This window comes from Acanthopagrus latus, chromosome 17, assembly GCF_904848185.1.
Source record: "Acanthopagrus latus isolate v.2019 chromosome 17, fAcaLat1.1, whole genome shotgun sequence".
Taxonomy (NCBI): domain Eukaryota; kingdom Metazoa; phylum Chordata; class Actinopteri; order Spariformes; family Sparidae; genus Acanthopagrus; species Acanthopagrus latus.
Window position 1 is genome coordinate 657,295 of NC_051055.1, and position 15,201 is coordinate 672,495.

The 15,201-nt window shown below is 41.2% G+C and overlaps 1 protein-coding gene across 3 annotated transcripts in view; it reads left to right on the forward strand.

Moving 5' to 3' along the window:
* Positions 1 to 3,218: 3,218 nt before the first annotated feature.
* Positions 3,219 to 15,201, forward strand: part of cdk14 (cyclin-dependent kinase 14) — a 281,729-nt gene continuing 269,746 nt past the window's right edge. Inside the window, exons 1-2 of one of the 3 annotated variants that reach the window (XM_037072890.1) lie at positions 3,219 to 4,014; positions 8,981 to 9,012. In XM_037072890.1, the coding sequence (XP_036928785.1) occupies positions 3,921 to 4,014; positions 8,981 to 9,012 (126 nt within the window). In that variant the 5' untranslated portion in view covers positions 3,219 to 3,920. The remainder of the gene's footprint in view (positions 4,015 to 8,980; positions 9,013 to 15,201) is intronic. The other 2 variants (XM_037072885.1, XM_037072884.1) reach the window with 2 other exon arrangements.

Below are 15,201 nucleotides of genomic sequence, written 5' to 3' on the forward strand. Positions count from 1 at the left end.
AGCATAAGAGTGCCCCTGCTCTCCATTGAAAATTAGCTTGCCCGAATACGAAACTATGGTAAATCTTAATGTTAAAATCAATTGAAAACATTCTCTTTATTTTATCTTAATGTTAAAATAACACCCCACCACCCACCAACTAGCGGTGGCTGTAGCTCAGCGGGTAGAGCAGGTTGACTAGTGATCGGAAGGTTGCTGGTTCAAATCCCAGCTCCGGGCAAGGCTGAGCTGCATGTCGAAGTGTCCTTGAGTGAGATACTGAACCCCACATTGCTCACTAGTGAGGGCCCTGTGATGAGCTGGCGACTTATCCAGGGAGTACCTTGCCCTCGCCTAGAGACAAGACTGGGATTGGCTCCAGCAGCAACACCCCGTGACCCCATGGAAAGAGATAAGCGGTTACAGATAATGACATGACATGACACCCACCAACTCATTCTATGCCCACACAGTCAGAATTGAGACAGATCCACAACTAATGTAATGGATTTGCACAGTGAGATATATCTGTATGTTATGTGACATACAGATCCTGTCCAATAGCTACAATTAAGAAAAATCCATCATCCAAATAGCTCATACTATCAGTGCATCGTGACAAGAGGGCACTGAAGCGCTCCAATTATGCACACCTGCTGTGGTACCTTCTAAGACATATATTCAGTGTATACCAGTAAAGATACGTCTATTTGCTTCATTATTGTTTGAGATCCCCTTATCTCCCACAAGTGTTGGTGGACGGACTAATCTTTGACTTTACATACTACATACTTTTGCACATTGTAATATCACTGTCTACTAGACCTTGGTAGGTGATCCAGGTCAAATTTTTTGCACTACTGGATAATTCTGGACAGTGTTTTTAGTATTGTTTGTTGTTTTGCACCTACTGAGCACAGCAAATTCCTATGTGTAAACTTACCTTGTAATTTGGTTCTACAAATAATTATAACCTGCGTAAAAAACAGTGTCAATTTAAAATATTAGCAGCATAAGGAACCAAGACCATCATTGAGAGGATTGCTAATTTCTGTACCGTAATTACTGCAGCTATTCATAATGTCCTTCAACAGGTCAGAGTCGGAGTCATCTGGGTCAGAGAAGTGAGGTCTTACAGTAGAAGCAGTTAAAGCGGCGGAAGTGTGTTTTTGAGCTGTCACTTGCTTTAACGGGCACTAAGAATCTAATTTGTTTTTCACCTGTGATCCACAAATCTCAAATCAACTTAAGTGACAGCACCTGCTGAAGGTTTAGTCGGGAATTGTCAAATAGGACCACAAGAGAAAAAATGAGCCTGCTTTTCTGTTTAAAAATCATGCTTAGATTGAAATATTCAAGTTAATTGTAAGTAACTTTTATTAATGAAGGACCTGAGGTCTAGAGGACTTCATACTAGGGATGTCCTGACCCGATCTGCAGGATCGGCTGATATGGGCATTTTTTCACTGATCGGGTATCGGCAGTTTTGAATGTGGACCCAAGGCCGATTTTTTTTTTTTTTTTTTATACGTCAGAGCACAATTTTATGGCGACAGGTAACATATGCACTGCCACCGTTTCGCGAGGGCGTAACAAATGAGCTGCATTTAATACTACTCATTTGCTGCATTTAATACTACTCATTTGGTATGAAATAATATTACAGAGAGGGTGGAATTAAATCAATCGCTGTGGATAACCAGTTCATCACCGTGGTAGAGGATCAGGGTTTTCTTAGTCATCTGGAGTTTTTTTTTTTTTTTAAATCCCTGGTATACCCTACGATCTCGACATTACATTACATTACAATTATTCCACTTTTAAGTAACAGCGTGCCAGTATGTGCACCAGTTTTGTGGGTCTCATACAACAAAGCATGTAAAACAGGCATGTGAAATAGACAAGCAACGCGTCCACGTCATTTTACGTGACAATGTAAGGAATATGAAAAAAATCAATGGATGATATGGAGGTACCAAGCGTGAGCTGCATCTCGCACACACTTCAGATGGCTGTACACGAGGGTCTGCTGTCATAGTGCAGCATCACAGACTCACCTGCTAACACAAGGAAGGTGGTCGGCCAGTGTTGCAATAGTATATGCAGGATAAGAAAGAGCCATATGAAAGTATATACTTTGTTTCAACAAAATAAAAAAACCTGTTAAGGAAGAGCTTGGATGCAGGTACTTTTTTTCTTAATGCAGTTGTATTATCCAGGCAAATATTAGTTAAGGCTAAGTATCAGATCGGGACTTGGTATTGGTATTTACTAAATATTAAAGGGGGGATGGATCGGGATGGGGTAAAAAAAAAAAAAAAAAAAAACCTGATCAGGACATCCCAACATCACATACAAGAACTAACCATGGTCATAGTGACCTTACAAATGGCTGCTTAGAACAAAAAACAAAAGTTTGAGTGGTAAGTAGACTGCAACCTCTTCCTCCTCTTTTCGTTCATTTTTCTAACATGTCTAAACGGCCTCAGTGGACCGAGGTGTTCTCTTTGCCTGACTGGCTTCCTGGGCTGTGAAATCTTTCAAATGCAGTTGCCTCACTGCCACCTGGTGCCACCAGGAAAGTTACCTGAAACGCCCGTTGAAAACCTCTCATCAGCACGTTACAGTAAGCCCTTCTCACAGGCTGTAGAGGTGTGCTGTTAAATTGATTTATACTGTATGCATGCTTCATTAAACAATGCTCCATAAAGAAGGAGCAATTTAAACTAATGAAGCTGTACATTTGTCTCAATTATCACTATGTTCCAGTCAAAGTCCATAGACCATCTGAGCCCTGTGCAGCCCAGAGATGTCTTCGCTCTCTATTAGGTCTATATCAGTTACATCCACTGCCCCACCATTGTTTTTCGATGCCTCTGAATGACTGAAGTAGTGACTGTGGTGACTGCAGTACACACATGATCAAACTGGAGCAGCACATAAAGACACATGACAGAGGAAGAATAGTGCTCCGGAGCTCACCGCTGCAGGATTTACGTTATTGATACATGGTTTGGAGAGCTCTGATAGCTCTCAATACCACCACTCTGTTTAATCCAATCTATATACTATCATAAATTCAATGACAAAATATGATTACTGGGGAAGATATGGGCTGTTGGATATTATTGTCAGAAATTTGAGAAGGGGCTGAGTTGACATGGAGAAGATTGATTCAATCAGCAAACACATATTTTGGTTGAATCTATTTAATAATTGATCTTCATTTTATTAAGTAAATCACCACCGGATCACACAGGGCCCTTGCTAATCTGGTAGGTTTTAGAGGAAGTACTCAGAGCAGAACACCTCGACCCGCACACAATGGCAGGGTCTGGCAGAGGGCAGCAGGAGCGCGAACAACAATCTGGCTCCCCATGAAAATATTCGTCCTCATGCAACACATCACAGGGCGGCACTGCCTCTCTGACGGCCATTCTTCGGGACAAATAGAAACGTGGTACTCCCCGGGAGTCCTCCAATCCTCGCATCCAGGGCGGGGTCGAAACCAGACAGAGAATCCCAAAAATGACATCTAGATTGCGGTGAAGCAGGGAGCAACTGGGACGCAGAGAGAAGAAAGAAAGAAAGAAAGAAAGAAAGAAAGATGGAGCTAGTACTCGGTGTTTGAATCTTAACCAATCGAGACGCAACAGAAAGGCGCAGCAGATAACGCACGGTTTCCACTGTGGATGCTTCTGCTTCAGAGCGGATTTTCATTGCATCTTCGGAAATGTAGTTGTATTATTGAGATTATTATTGTTGTTTCAGAACTAGTTGATGAGAGAAGTGCGAGCCGCTGAGGCTCCGTTTCCTGTTTGCTAGCGCGCTGCAGCTGGGCTGAAGAAGCCCCACAGGGCTGACTAAACGCCGGCCGTTCTTCCCCGCTTCAAACTACACAGCCAGTCCGCTGCCAAACTCGCTGGAAAAGGAAAAGTAGAATGTGCGACCTGATGCCAGCCTCCCAGCCTGCGGAGAAAATCGGCAAAATGAAAAAGTTGAGGAGAACTTTGTCCGAGAGTTTCAGAAGTATCGGTGAGTAACGGGACGTGTTTTCCATTTTCCAGTTCATTGTGCAGAGTGTCAGTGGAAAAAATGTACCCACCAGCAGCACAAACTGCTGCTTCCTACCGAGGTGATATCTGGCCACAGTTGGGGTTTGCAGGCATGGAAAACCTACATTAACTCGGCCTTTCCACTTTCCCTTCAGCAGAATGTAGTCAACTCAGGGTGTTGAGTTTAGAAGTTGTGAGGACAGTGTCTGTTGGAAACACAGATGGGATGTTTTCCTGGAAATCTGCTGCTGTGTCTGAGATTGATTGCACAATTCTGATCCTCAGGTTGCAGTTTTCCATAAAATCGTCACCATTACAGCTTTACAGAGTCATCATCAGCTGTTATTCAGTTCAGCTTCAATCTCATGTTTACACTGTGCGTTGACCTCAATATAAAAAACTTATGTGTAGGAAAATAAAGGCCATTTTCTCTCACTGTAGAAACATTGTAAACCATGTCTGAACAGAAGAAGTGAAATTTTAGCTCCAAAACCAAAATGATTCAACAGAGATTTCACAAAAGGTGCAAAAACTGAATTACGCATTTTTTTTCCATCTCACAGAAACGCACTGTGATTGGATCAATGATCATGATACCAGTGGTATGGCTGAAAGTGATATTTATGATTATCTATTTATTTGCGATGGTCTTCATCATAATCCTTTTGTTTCTAACATTTCACATACCACACAATAGGGCTCTCCAGTTAATGGGGAAATTATCAAAATTGTAATATGAATAAGTGTAATGTCTAAATCACAGAAGTTTAGAAGTTGTCTTTTTTTTAACCATATTGTGCAGCCCTCCCGCATTCAGGTATTGTTTATAAGGATCCCTTAAATTTGGTTTTGCCAATGTGTGGACAAACTCTTTCATGAAACCACCATTTCTAAATGAGCTGAAACATATCTGTGACGTTCCTTTACTTGTTACTTAACAGCTGGCATAATGTGTGCGCTAATTCTGATATATGTACTGTACAGTGTTGGGCAAGTTACTCCAAACACGTAATGCATTATTTATTACTTTGTTACTGTCACTTCAAAGTAACTTGTTACATTATAATTGTACTGTCTTTGAATTGTAAGGCATTACACTACTATTGCATTACTTTTAAGTTACTTTCACCAAATTCACAACCACCAACACTGAAAACAACAGTTTTTGAAAGGGCTGGCCATGCTGAAAATGAATTGCAATGTTAAAATTGAAACATTTGGGGTGCACTACCTGTTTCTGTCCCATGAGCAGATTTACATTGAAAATGTAAAAAAAATATTAATCTCTATTAATATAAGAGAAAGCTCATTGCACCATACATTTTCTAAAAGCGTATCTCCTCTAGATGTGATTAAACATGCATGATGCATGGACATGTCTCACCTTCCTCTATATATAAAGGACAGTACATATTCCTATAATGCATCTACATTGTATTGGAAGTTTTTGAAACCCGCACATTGATTTTCAGTGTAGCCTAATGGGGCAGAAACCAGTCATGTGTATATATGTATTTTAAGGGTGTCGGCCGAAATTGAGTCACAATCTTGAACTTTGAATTAAAAAATGGAATCGTCGATTATGTCACACCCCATGTCACGTTGGCTTGCCAGGCGGAAAAAAACACACGTGTTGAAGTGCTGCGAGTCAGCCTCCTCTAACTTAGCTACTTAGCTACATCTACCCGAAGGCCGGGCCAATAGAATTGAGCCGCTATCTAGTCGAGTGTTTTGTTGCCCCCTATGTGCCCAGCCATCGGATTATAATGAGCCACATGGAAAACAGCTTCCCGGTGGCTTTTCGGTGCCAGCAACTGGGTAATTTCCTTTTCTGTCTGAGTGTCGCGACTCACTCTATACAGTCTGTCCCTAATCAATGTAAAGTGTGGATATGCCTGCACGACATCAGGACGTGCCACATGACCATCAATTTTTATCACTTTGTTGAAGGCGAAGTGTAGAGTATCATCACGAGACTGCTCGAGTGGAAAATCTTCCATGGAGTGTAATAAGGGAACCTACAGAGCCTCCTGCGAAGGCGCTCCTCCTCCCCGTCTGCAGCATTGGACAACCTTGTGTCACCACTGAGCACTGCACACATATCCCATGTCCCTACTAGTCGTGAATGCACCCCCACATATTGCCCCACTAATTTATTGAACCCAGGCCAATCTGTGCCCAAAATTAGCCTTAACCCTATGTTTTTTTCCACTGTCACCACAGGGTTACTGTGAATATCCCCATGCACACACCTAATATCCACCGAGGATTCCTCCACCAAACCCCGGGTCGAACTAGGTTCAGGTGGATTACAGACTGCCTACAGCGCGAATCCACCATCGCCTAGTGTATATTCCCCTGAATCCTTACCGGAACACTTTATGTCCCCCCTGGACCAGGGGAGGGTGTAGGAGGGCCAACGACCCGGATGCCTGCCTAATTTGCTTGTTGAGATGTAATGACAATGAATGAATCCTCAATACTTGTCTGTATTTGCAAAGGCTTTTTAAGTCATTGTGCCACACCACTGCTATTTATTAAATTGTCTATCATTAGATTACTTGTTAAATTTCAGTATCATGTTCCTAGCAATATAAACCACATCCTTATTAAAACATATTTATACACTTGGATCCTACTGGTATTGAGCAGTGTTTAAAGTAGTCATAATTGATATTCAGTTTTAGTAGGGGTGTGCATTTCACCCAATCATGATTGTGATTATGGTATTGCTGCCATCCGTGGTCATGGAACATGGTGAGTGACTCTCCTGTCCTGACATTGGTCAGGAGTTCATTCCACCACTGAGGTGCCATTACAGAGAAGATTAGTGAAATTGCTGAATGGGCTTTGTTTGCTCTCAGCAATGGCGGTTCCAGCCAGCTGATGTAGTAGAGTGAAGTGCTCGCGCTGGGTCATGTGGTCTGACAAGCATCTGGAGGTAGATGGGCGCAGTTCCGTTGATGGCTTTGAAAGCCAGTACTGTTGTCTTGAATCGAATGCGGGATGCAACAGGAAGCCAGGGGAGGTCATGGAGGGGGGTCACATGGAAGAATTTGGGTAGATCTGAAATGAGGTGCACTGCAGCATTCTGTATACACTGCAATGGTTTAGTTGCAGAAACTGGGAGTCCAGCCAAGACCGAGGTGGAGTTGTCCAGGCGGGAGATGACCAGCTCTTCGACCAGGAGCTCCATTGCTTCCTTTATGAGGAAAGACCAGATCCTGCGGTGGCTGTAGAGGGCACATCTGCAGGATTGGGGGTGCAGGATACTCTTTGGTTCAGGATTAACCCCAGGTTCCTCACAGTCGATGAAGGAGATACTGTGATGTCCTCGACAGTGACTGACAGGTCCATACGAGGGCAGTCTTTCTGAAGGTTGAGCTTGAGGTGGTCCGCAGTTGTCCAAGCGGAGATATCTGCCATACCTTCTGAGATGTGCATTGCAACGTGGGTGTCGGAGGATAGTGGAAAAGAGGGGAACAGTTGGATGTCATCTTCATAACAGTGGTAAGAGAGACTACAGTACTACAGGACTTTTTGAAGACAAGGTCGAGTTGGTTCCTGGCCCGGTGGGTGGAGAGGAGGAGAGTGTGAGGTCAAATGTGGAGAAGAAGTCAATTAATTCAGATGAGTGCAGCTTCTCTGGGTGGATGCTGAAGTCACCCAGGACAACGAGTGGTGTGCCATCGTCAGGGGCATCGTGATGAGCAAAGGCTGTCTGTCTCATCAAAGAAGTCATGGAGAGGACCGGGAGGGCAATAGAGCACCACAATGTTGAGTTTAAAAGGAAGTGTGACAGAGACAGCGTGGAATTCAATTGCAGATCTGGGTAGGTGGTCCAGGGATCATGTGAGTGAGATGAGGAGTCCAGTTCCTCTTGCTTGACCTGTTTGTCTCAGGGACTGTGAGAATTGCAGCTGGAGTGGCAGTGTTTCCCAAGGTGATCCAGATCTCCACAAGGGCTAGGAAGTGGAGAGTATGCAGGTAGGCATAGGCTGAAATGATGCCCACCTTTTTGACTGCACACCAGCAGTTCCATAGCCCCCCCTAGTACTTCAAGTTCAGTACTGGAGAAGAATATGGTCAAAAGACTTGCTGTATGAAGGAACATTTGACATTATGAATTGAACTGCCTCACATAGCCAGGCCCAGGTGCCTCATTGGCAGTAAGTAGCCTTAGACCTAGCTGAGTTGTAGTGGAAAAAAAAAGGTACGATAGCTATGTCTTTGTCTTGCCTTTTCTTGCTCAGTTGTGCTGCAATCCACGTAATTACTCCTTGTTGCCTGCATACTACATATTATCATACTGTCTCTCCAGGTGATTGTTACCACCATGCTTCTGGTGATCTCAACTCGCTGTTCTACAGACCTCTCAAATGATCAGGTGTTTGTGTGCCTTTTTTTTCGTTATCTCGGGAATATGTACAGTATCTGTGATCAAATACAAACAAAATCAGGCTTACTACGTTTTTCTGGAGCTTCACAGCTATATGGTTTTATTGATGTCATTGCTGGGATGTCATACATTTTAATATATGTAATTACTGGTTACTGAACTCGGTCCCCCAGACAGCTTATCAACCATTATTAATGGTTGATAAACTTTAATATTATTAATTACTGAATTATTTTGTTTCTATACTCTTTAACATTTCTCCTTGGGTAAAATAGTTATCACTCTGTCCTTGCTAGTGCTGCTCTGCCCTCCTGAGATGACACTCCATGGGAGAAGTGAGTCGGCACCAGCAGTAGTGACTGTCTTTTCAGTTAAATCCAAAGTAGAGCCGTCACTGCTTTAATACATGCAGAATGAATTCCTGACAAATTTCAGTGCAGTAACAAAGCTCTGTATTGTTTCTCTACTATTAAACTATGTCGTTCTTTATTCAAGAGATGTCAATACAGCAAGTGTCTGATTGTCTCTACCTTTCTTATTTTTGCAGCTTTCAAGAAAGAAGACAGCGGCTTTGATGAGGTAGGAAGAAAATAAGTGAATCCAAGGGAGCTTGTGACATTACTAGCTCAGTTTCAGGGCTATATTATGCTGTTATACACTGTCTTTTTCACTCAAATTACTGTATTGACCAGAACATAGGACAAGGTTTTTTTTCGATGAAAATAATGTGAAAAATTGGGGTTGTCTTATAACTGGGCTCTAACCGTTGACACCTGCTGAGAGCTGTCTGGGGTCGCTACATGACCGCAATGGCAGAGGGCGCCAGCTTATTGTAGAGGCATCACTGACACTGTGGCTGGGGTTATCTGTCAATAACAGCAGAGAAGAAGTGACAGGAAATGAAAAATGGGGAGGCGCGGTGATTGTACACAGCAAAGTGGATCAAAAGTGGGGCAAGGTGGTCAACGCAGCAGAGCCGTCAAACAACTGTCAGGCAGCCAAGAAATATGGAGTTCCGGAGTGTAACGTCCAAAGATGGCGGGTCCAAAAAGACCATCTGAGAAACGCTAACAGTAAAAGAAAAACTTATCGTGATCCTCAAAGTCAAGTTTGGTTATCAGAGTGTTTTTCTGAAGATTAGTCTTGAAAAGAGGGGTCGTCTTATAATCAAGGTTGTCCTATATTCGGGTCAGTACGGTATTCATCAAGGTCTTGTCGGCCAGATGTTGTCAGGACTACACTGCAGTTGATTTTTTTTGTATGTGACTTCTGCTGTAACTCAGTACATATTGTGTGTAATATATTCATGTGTGCATGGTGGTTTTTTCTCTCATCTCAGAGACATCCCTCAGGGTCAGTTGCCATCACAGAGCTTCTCTGGCCTGCCAAATGAGACATCATGAAACACACCTATCAGATTCTGTCCATTTGAGTGTACCCAGGGCTCCAGACTTGTTTCACATACATCCCCCAATTGCCTCGAAACATTGTGCTAACCATCCAGCAGTGAACACTGATAAATGTGGAATCCCCATTTTTCATACTTAATATAATTTGTGTCATTAGAAATGGATTGTTAACAGTGTTGTCAAGTGACGGCTCTTTTTAGAGCGGTTAATCCACACAGGGTGAGCTAATGACCAGGGTCAGTTGTTAGAGCTTTGTCTCATTCTCTTTGAGCAGGTACTGTGATCTGGTGAATTGAGCCCTCATGTTTTTTCCCACTCCACATGATGCAGTATAATTAAGACTTGTGCCTGAAATTACTAAAAACACCCCCACCCCCCTGTCCCAGTCTCAATGTGAAATTGAAATGAAATGGAAGAAATTTTGTTTGTGAAGGTGCCAGGTCGATAGCATTTTATGTACAGATTTGTATATGAAAAAAACCTTGCTTTTATATGGTTGAAATGGGAAATTCTAGGCAGTGCATATACTGTATAATTTTGGAGAGGTTAATTTACTATACATATTGCAATGCTTTTTTAGGTGCTAATAAGTGTGTAGGACTAGTGCTGACTTGCTATATGGTTGCATTTTTGAAAATTTGCCACAGATTTTCTCCTTCAATATCCAGTTTGACTCGATTCAGTACAGATTACTACCTCGACTAGTGCAAATACTGTGTGACACACCTCAAAAACTAGGGCCACAGATCCCCACCAAGGGCCCTGGCATTGGCCCTAACCTAGCCAGAAAGATTATTTACTATAGTCTTAAAGTGAAACTCTCGCCAAAAAGCAACCTAGGCTTTATTTCTGAATGTATATGAGTCAAACCTTCGTGTAAATGCATAATTGCAACAAAAGAGGCACTTATAAAATTTACCATAGTTGTATTTTCGGGCAAGCTAATCTTCAATGGAGTGCAGGGGCACTCTTACGCTAGCATCAAAATCGCTATTTTTAAAACACTAAGAAGGTTTTTGAACAACTCACGTAAGCTGCTGCATCTCCAGCGCGCCACCGTCATGGCAAACAAAAAGTGTTGATCCCCCAATGCGATCTAACAGGTAGTTAGGTTAGAATATTCATTCACAAATAAAGCCTATGTTGCTTTTTGGCAAGAGTTTCACTTTAAACAGTAAATGCACTCCTTATTTTATTAGGACACCATTATTATTTAAATGTTGCTCCTATAGGTCTCTATGTGGAATCAAGAAATTATTCATGATGCTTTTAGAATTGGTCAACATTTGGAAAACCAGTTGAAAACCAGATAAACGGGTAAAATTACAGGAATGTCTTTTTTTGTCCTGACAAATCCAGTTGTGTCGTCACATTGACATTGCAACAATCAATGTGGAATTTTAAATCCTCCTAGCAGTCTTTAACTTTGTGACATTGCCCACAGTGGTATCAAACAACTAGATATATTATTGGGATAGTTACTTTAGTGTACATGTTGTTTTATCAACCGAACAGATGCTCCAAGCACCGTTGTACAAATTTGCAAACTAGACAATATGTTGCTACAAACTATTTTGCAGTCCTGCACACTACAATATATTGATTCCATTTGCACTTTTTCTCAGTTTACTGTCATTGGCAGCTGCTTGATGAGGCAGTCAATAGGAATGATGACACTGGGATGTTATGTTTGTGTTGACAGGGAGATCCAGCTTGGATGCTCTTTTGATGTAAAGTGCTGGTGACCTAAAGCTGTGTCACTGATGTAAAGCAAACACATGGTCTCTGTGCTTTTGGAACCTTTCCATGTATTGTCTGCAAAATGCAGTGGCATTGCTTAATGGATAGGTGAAAAGACACCAGGAGGTTTTGTGTTGATGTAGCTGACAAGATAAGATAATCCTTTATTAGTCTTACAACAGGAACATCTGCAGTATTACAGCAGCAAATGGGATAGCAAAAATAAGAGAGCATTGAAAAAAGGAGTAGTAAAAATATAAGTAAAAAGCAGTAAAACAATATGAAAAGAAACAAAAACTCTGAACATTTTTACACCATTGCATACTGATGAGAATATTTACACCATTGCACATTAAGATGCAGAAATGTTGCATTGGGATAATGAGAATGCACATAGCACACTGCATTGCTTATTTCACATCATTACTAGCCTGACATTGTCATTGTATTAGCCATGTCCGTTTTTTTTCATTTGCCCTTACCAGTTTGTAGGAAGCAATATATCTGTCCCTCAGGAGCTAATTCAAACGTATAGAAATGCAGTATTGTTATGAACTTGTGTTTTTGTGTTAAACAATCTGTATCTGTAAAACGCACACCTCATCTTGGTCAGTCTCAGTTATCTCCATGTTCACTGTGACTTGAAAATCTGACCGACTGATTTCCTTTGTCCCACATTTCCCATAACTAGAAGAGAAACAGTTGGCTTAAGTGTGGTGGTGTGGTGTAGATGGGGAAATAAAAGAATGCTGTGCTGTAAAATGTTCCAATTGAGAGTATTTTGGAGAAGTTTTTTTAGTTGGCACATGAAAGCTCACATTAAACGCAGATGTCACATGAAGGCTGTTTATCAAGTTTCCTGTGATTATTTGGATAATAGAATCAGAATCAGAAACAGATTTATTGCTAAGAAGGATTTTAGACCAATGAGGAATTTGTCTTGGTGAATGAGGTGCATGCATTGAAAGAACATGTTCTTGTTGAGGAAGGGCCTATTTGTGGTGAAACAACATGAAGCAGACCCTTTCTAGAAATCAGTGCCATGGGAATTTGGGGGCATTTGCTATAAATGGGCCTTGCTGTTAAGGAAGAATCTCAAGAATCCTTGAAGGAAAAAAACTCCTTCCTGTCCAACAACATGATGTTTGCACAAACCTGAATGATGGACAGATATATATTTGTGAACAAAAGTGGGAGTTTTGGCATAACAGCAGAGCTTAAATATGTGTGGGCTTGTTATCCACTCGTGTCTGTAGAACTTTTCATTATGTGTCTTAATGAATAGCAGTGGCGTCACCCAAAAGTAAAAAAATAAAAAAAGTGCAAGAAAAAGTGCAAAAAATTGCAGACAAATTCCATATGAAGTGGCCAGAATATGAGTTTAACTAATCATATAACCTGTCATTATTCACTTGAATATGATCATAAATCTGTCAGCTTCCCTTCACTTCATAGTGTAAGCTCGAGAGAACTCCTTCAGCACGTCGTTATTCAATCCATTCCACTTGTTCATATAGAGAACGCCCACATCACTGAAAATCCAGTCCACATTTTCCCTGCGACGTTGCTTGCATTTGGCATCTGCTGTGTGTACCTTGACACACACAGAGTGACTAGAACACCATGAGGAGAAGACCGTGAATGTAGAAGAATGGATAAAGTAAAGTTTTTCAAGAAAGTAAGTATCACTGCTGGTAGTAACATTAATTAGCTCCAGTACCCAGATAACAGCAGAAAGTCCCATGGAATTAATGAACCAGGTGCTCCCTGTTTGACAAATAAAAATCTAGCTTGCACACTATAGACAATCTCTGCGCATGTCTCACCTTTGCTGTTTCGTGGTCAAAGGTTACATTCCAACTCTAAAAGAACACTGCTACTTAGCTAGTTTGTCTTAACTACATTGTGAAGGCCCTGGTTGTTTACAGAGTTAAGTGTGCACTATTTTTACCATATACTAACTTCCAGAGCATCAGCTGTGTTTCTCACTTTATGCATGGATACACACCATGAAAAAGGAGCTGAGCTCATTCACATATGATTATCACCAGGAATCTGTCTGTCTGTCTGTCTGTCTGTGTGTTCCTCAAATATCTCTGTGGATCAGGATCAGACTGAGCTGAGAGTTTCAACATGGCTGCTGCTTGGTTCAAGGGTGTGCCACGTCAGATTTGTTTGGACTGTAATGATACCGTTAATAAATTATTTCATAAATGCTTTACACATTCCACCAGCATTGTCCACCAGAGCCACCACAGTCAAGTGCGCACCAGAGCCAATCACTACACACCGGAGCCATGTGCAAACCGGAGCCAATCACTGCAGAGCTCACTTCCACAACATAAGACACTTAGTAGTACTGGTCGTTATAGCAATGGGGTGTGGAAGACCCCAGATCTGACCAATCGATAGAGAGCAGATCTGACCAATCAGCGGGCCAGGTGCCTGGTACTGTTCACACCTTTTCCATTGGGTCACTCCTCAGATATTGAGACTAGACTTGCAACTTGAGGGGGCCCCCTAGTGGTGCGGGGCACAACTGACAACTGAGGTCTTGCCTCAGATGCAAACAGTTACTGAAGTCAGAATCAGAATTGTTTCATTTGTCAATTAGGTTTTCATAGTAAAGAAATTTGACTTGGTGTAACGGGGCATAACAGTATTGTATAAGCCAATATTAAGAATGATAAAAGCAAGTACTTTGAGTCAAGAAGCATAAATAGCAAAATCAAATTTACAATAACACATGGAAACAAAAGAATATATTATAGAAACAGAACACAAGATATGACTGTTATTTAAATTAAAGCTGCAGTTTTATGCAGGAATGTACAAAATATGACCAACCTTGCTTAAAACTGCTGTAGTCAACAGAAAGAGTATTGACAATGCTCTCTGCACATCTGCCTTGTGTGTGTGATTTCATTGTCACAGAAGGATATTTAACATAGCTAAAACTGGTTTTGTTTGAGGGTTGTGATTAGCTGACAGTAGGCTGATCATCTTTGATGTTGTTCTTTCGCTCATGCTCTTTGCTCTTTTTTATGTGACTCTTTGTCTCTCTACATTTTGTCTTGGTTGCACTCAAACTTCATTTTGTCTTCCCAGTCCAGTTGAATAATTTCATGTGATTGGTGTTAGGATCAAAAATGACTGCAACAAATGTGTTTATTAATTACTTAGAAGAACCCATTATAAGCAAAATGCTATCATTACTAGAATGCAATGTAAATAGCAGTGAATTATTTAGCATTTTCTTTTATAAAAGGCATAAAATGAATATATGATTGAATCTGTTCTCCCATGTCATGATTCTTGCTGCTCATTCACTTTTGTCACAGTATGAGCCTGAAATTCTAACGTTCCCTCTGCATTCAGAGTTGGATTAAAGTAGACACCAGCAGATTTAACCATCTTCATTTTTCTTGTTTTACCTCCTCAAATTAACATTTCCAAGTCAGCCAAATATAATTTAATAAAACTGCATCACATGAATAGATTGTTTGATCATACTTTATTTTACAGTATGTTAAAAAAGATGTAATAAGCCCTACTGCATCAAATAAAAATAAACAAGAACAACACATTGATAACACGTAAAAAGCTGTACTTTGTATGA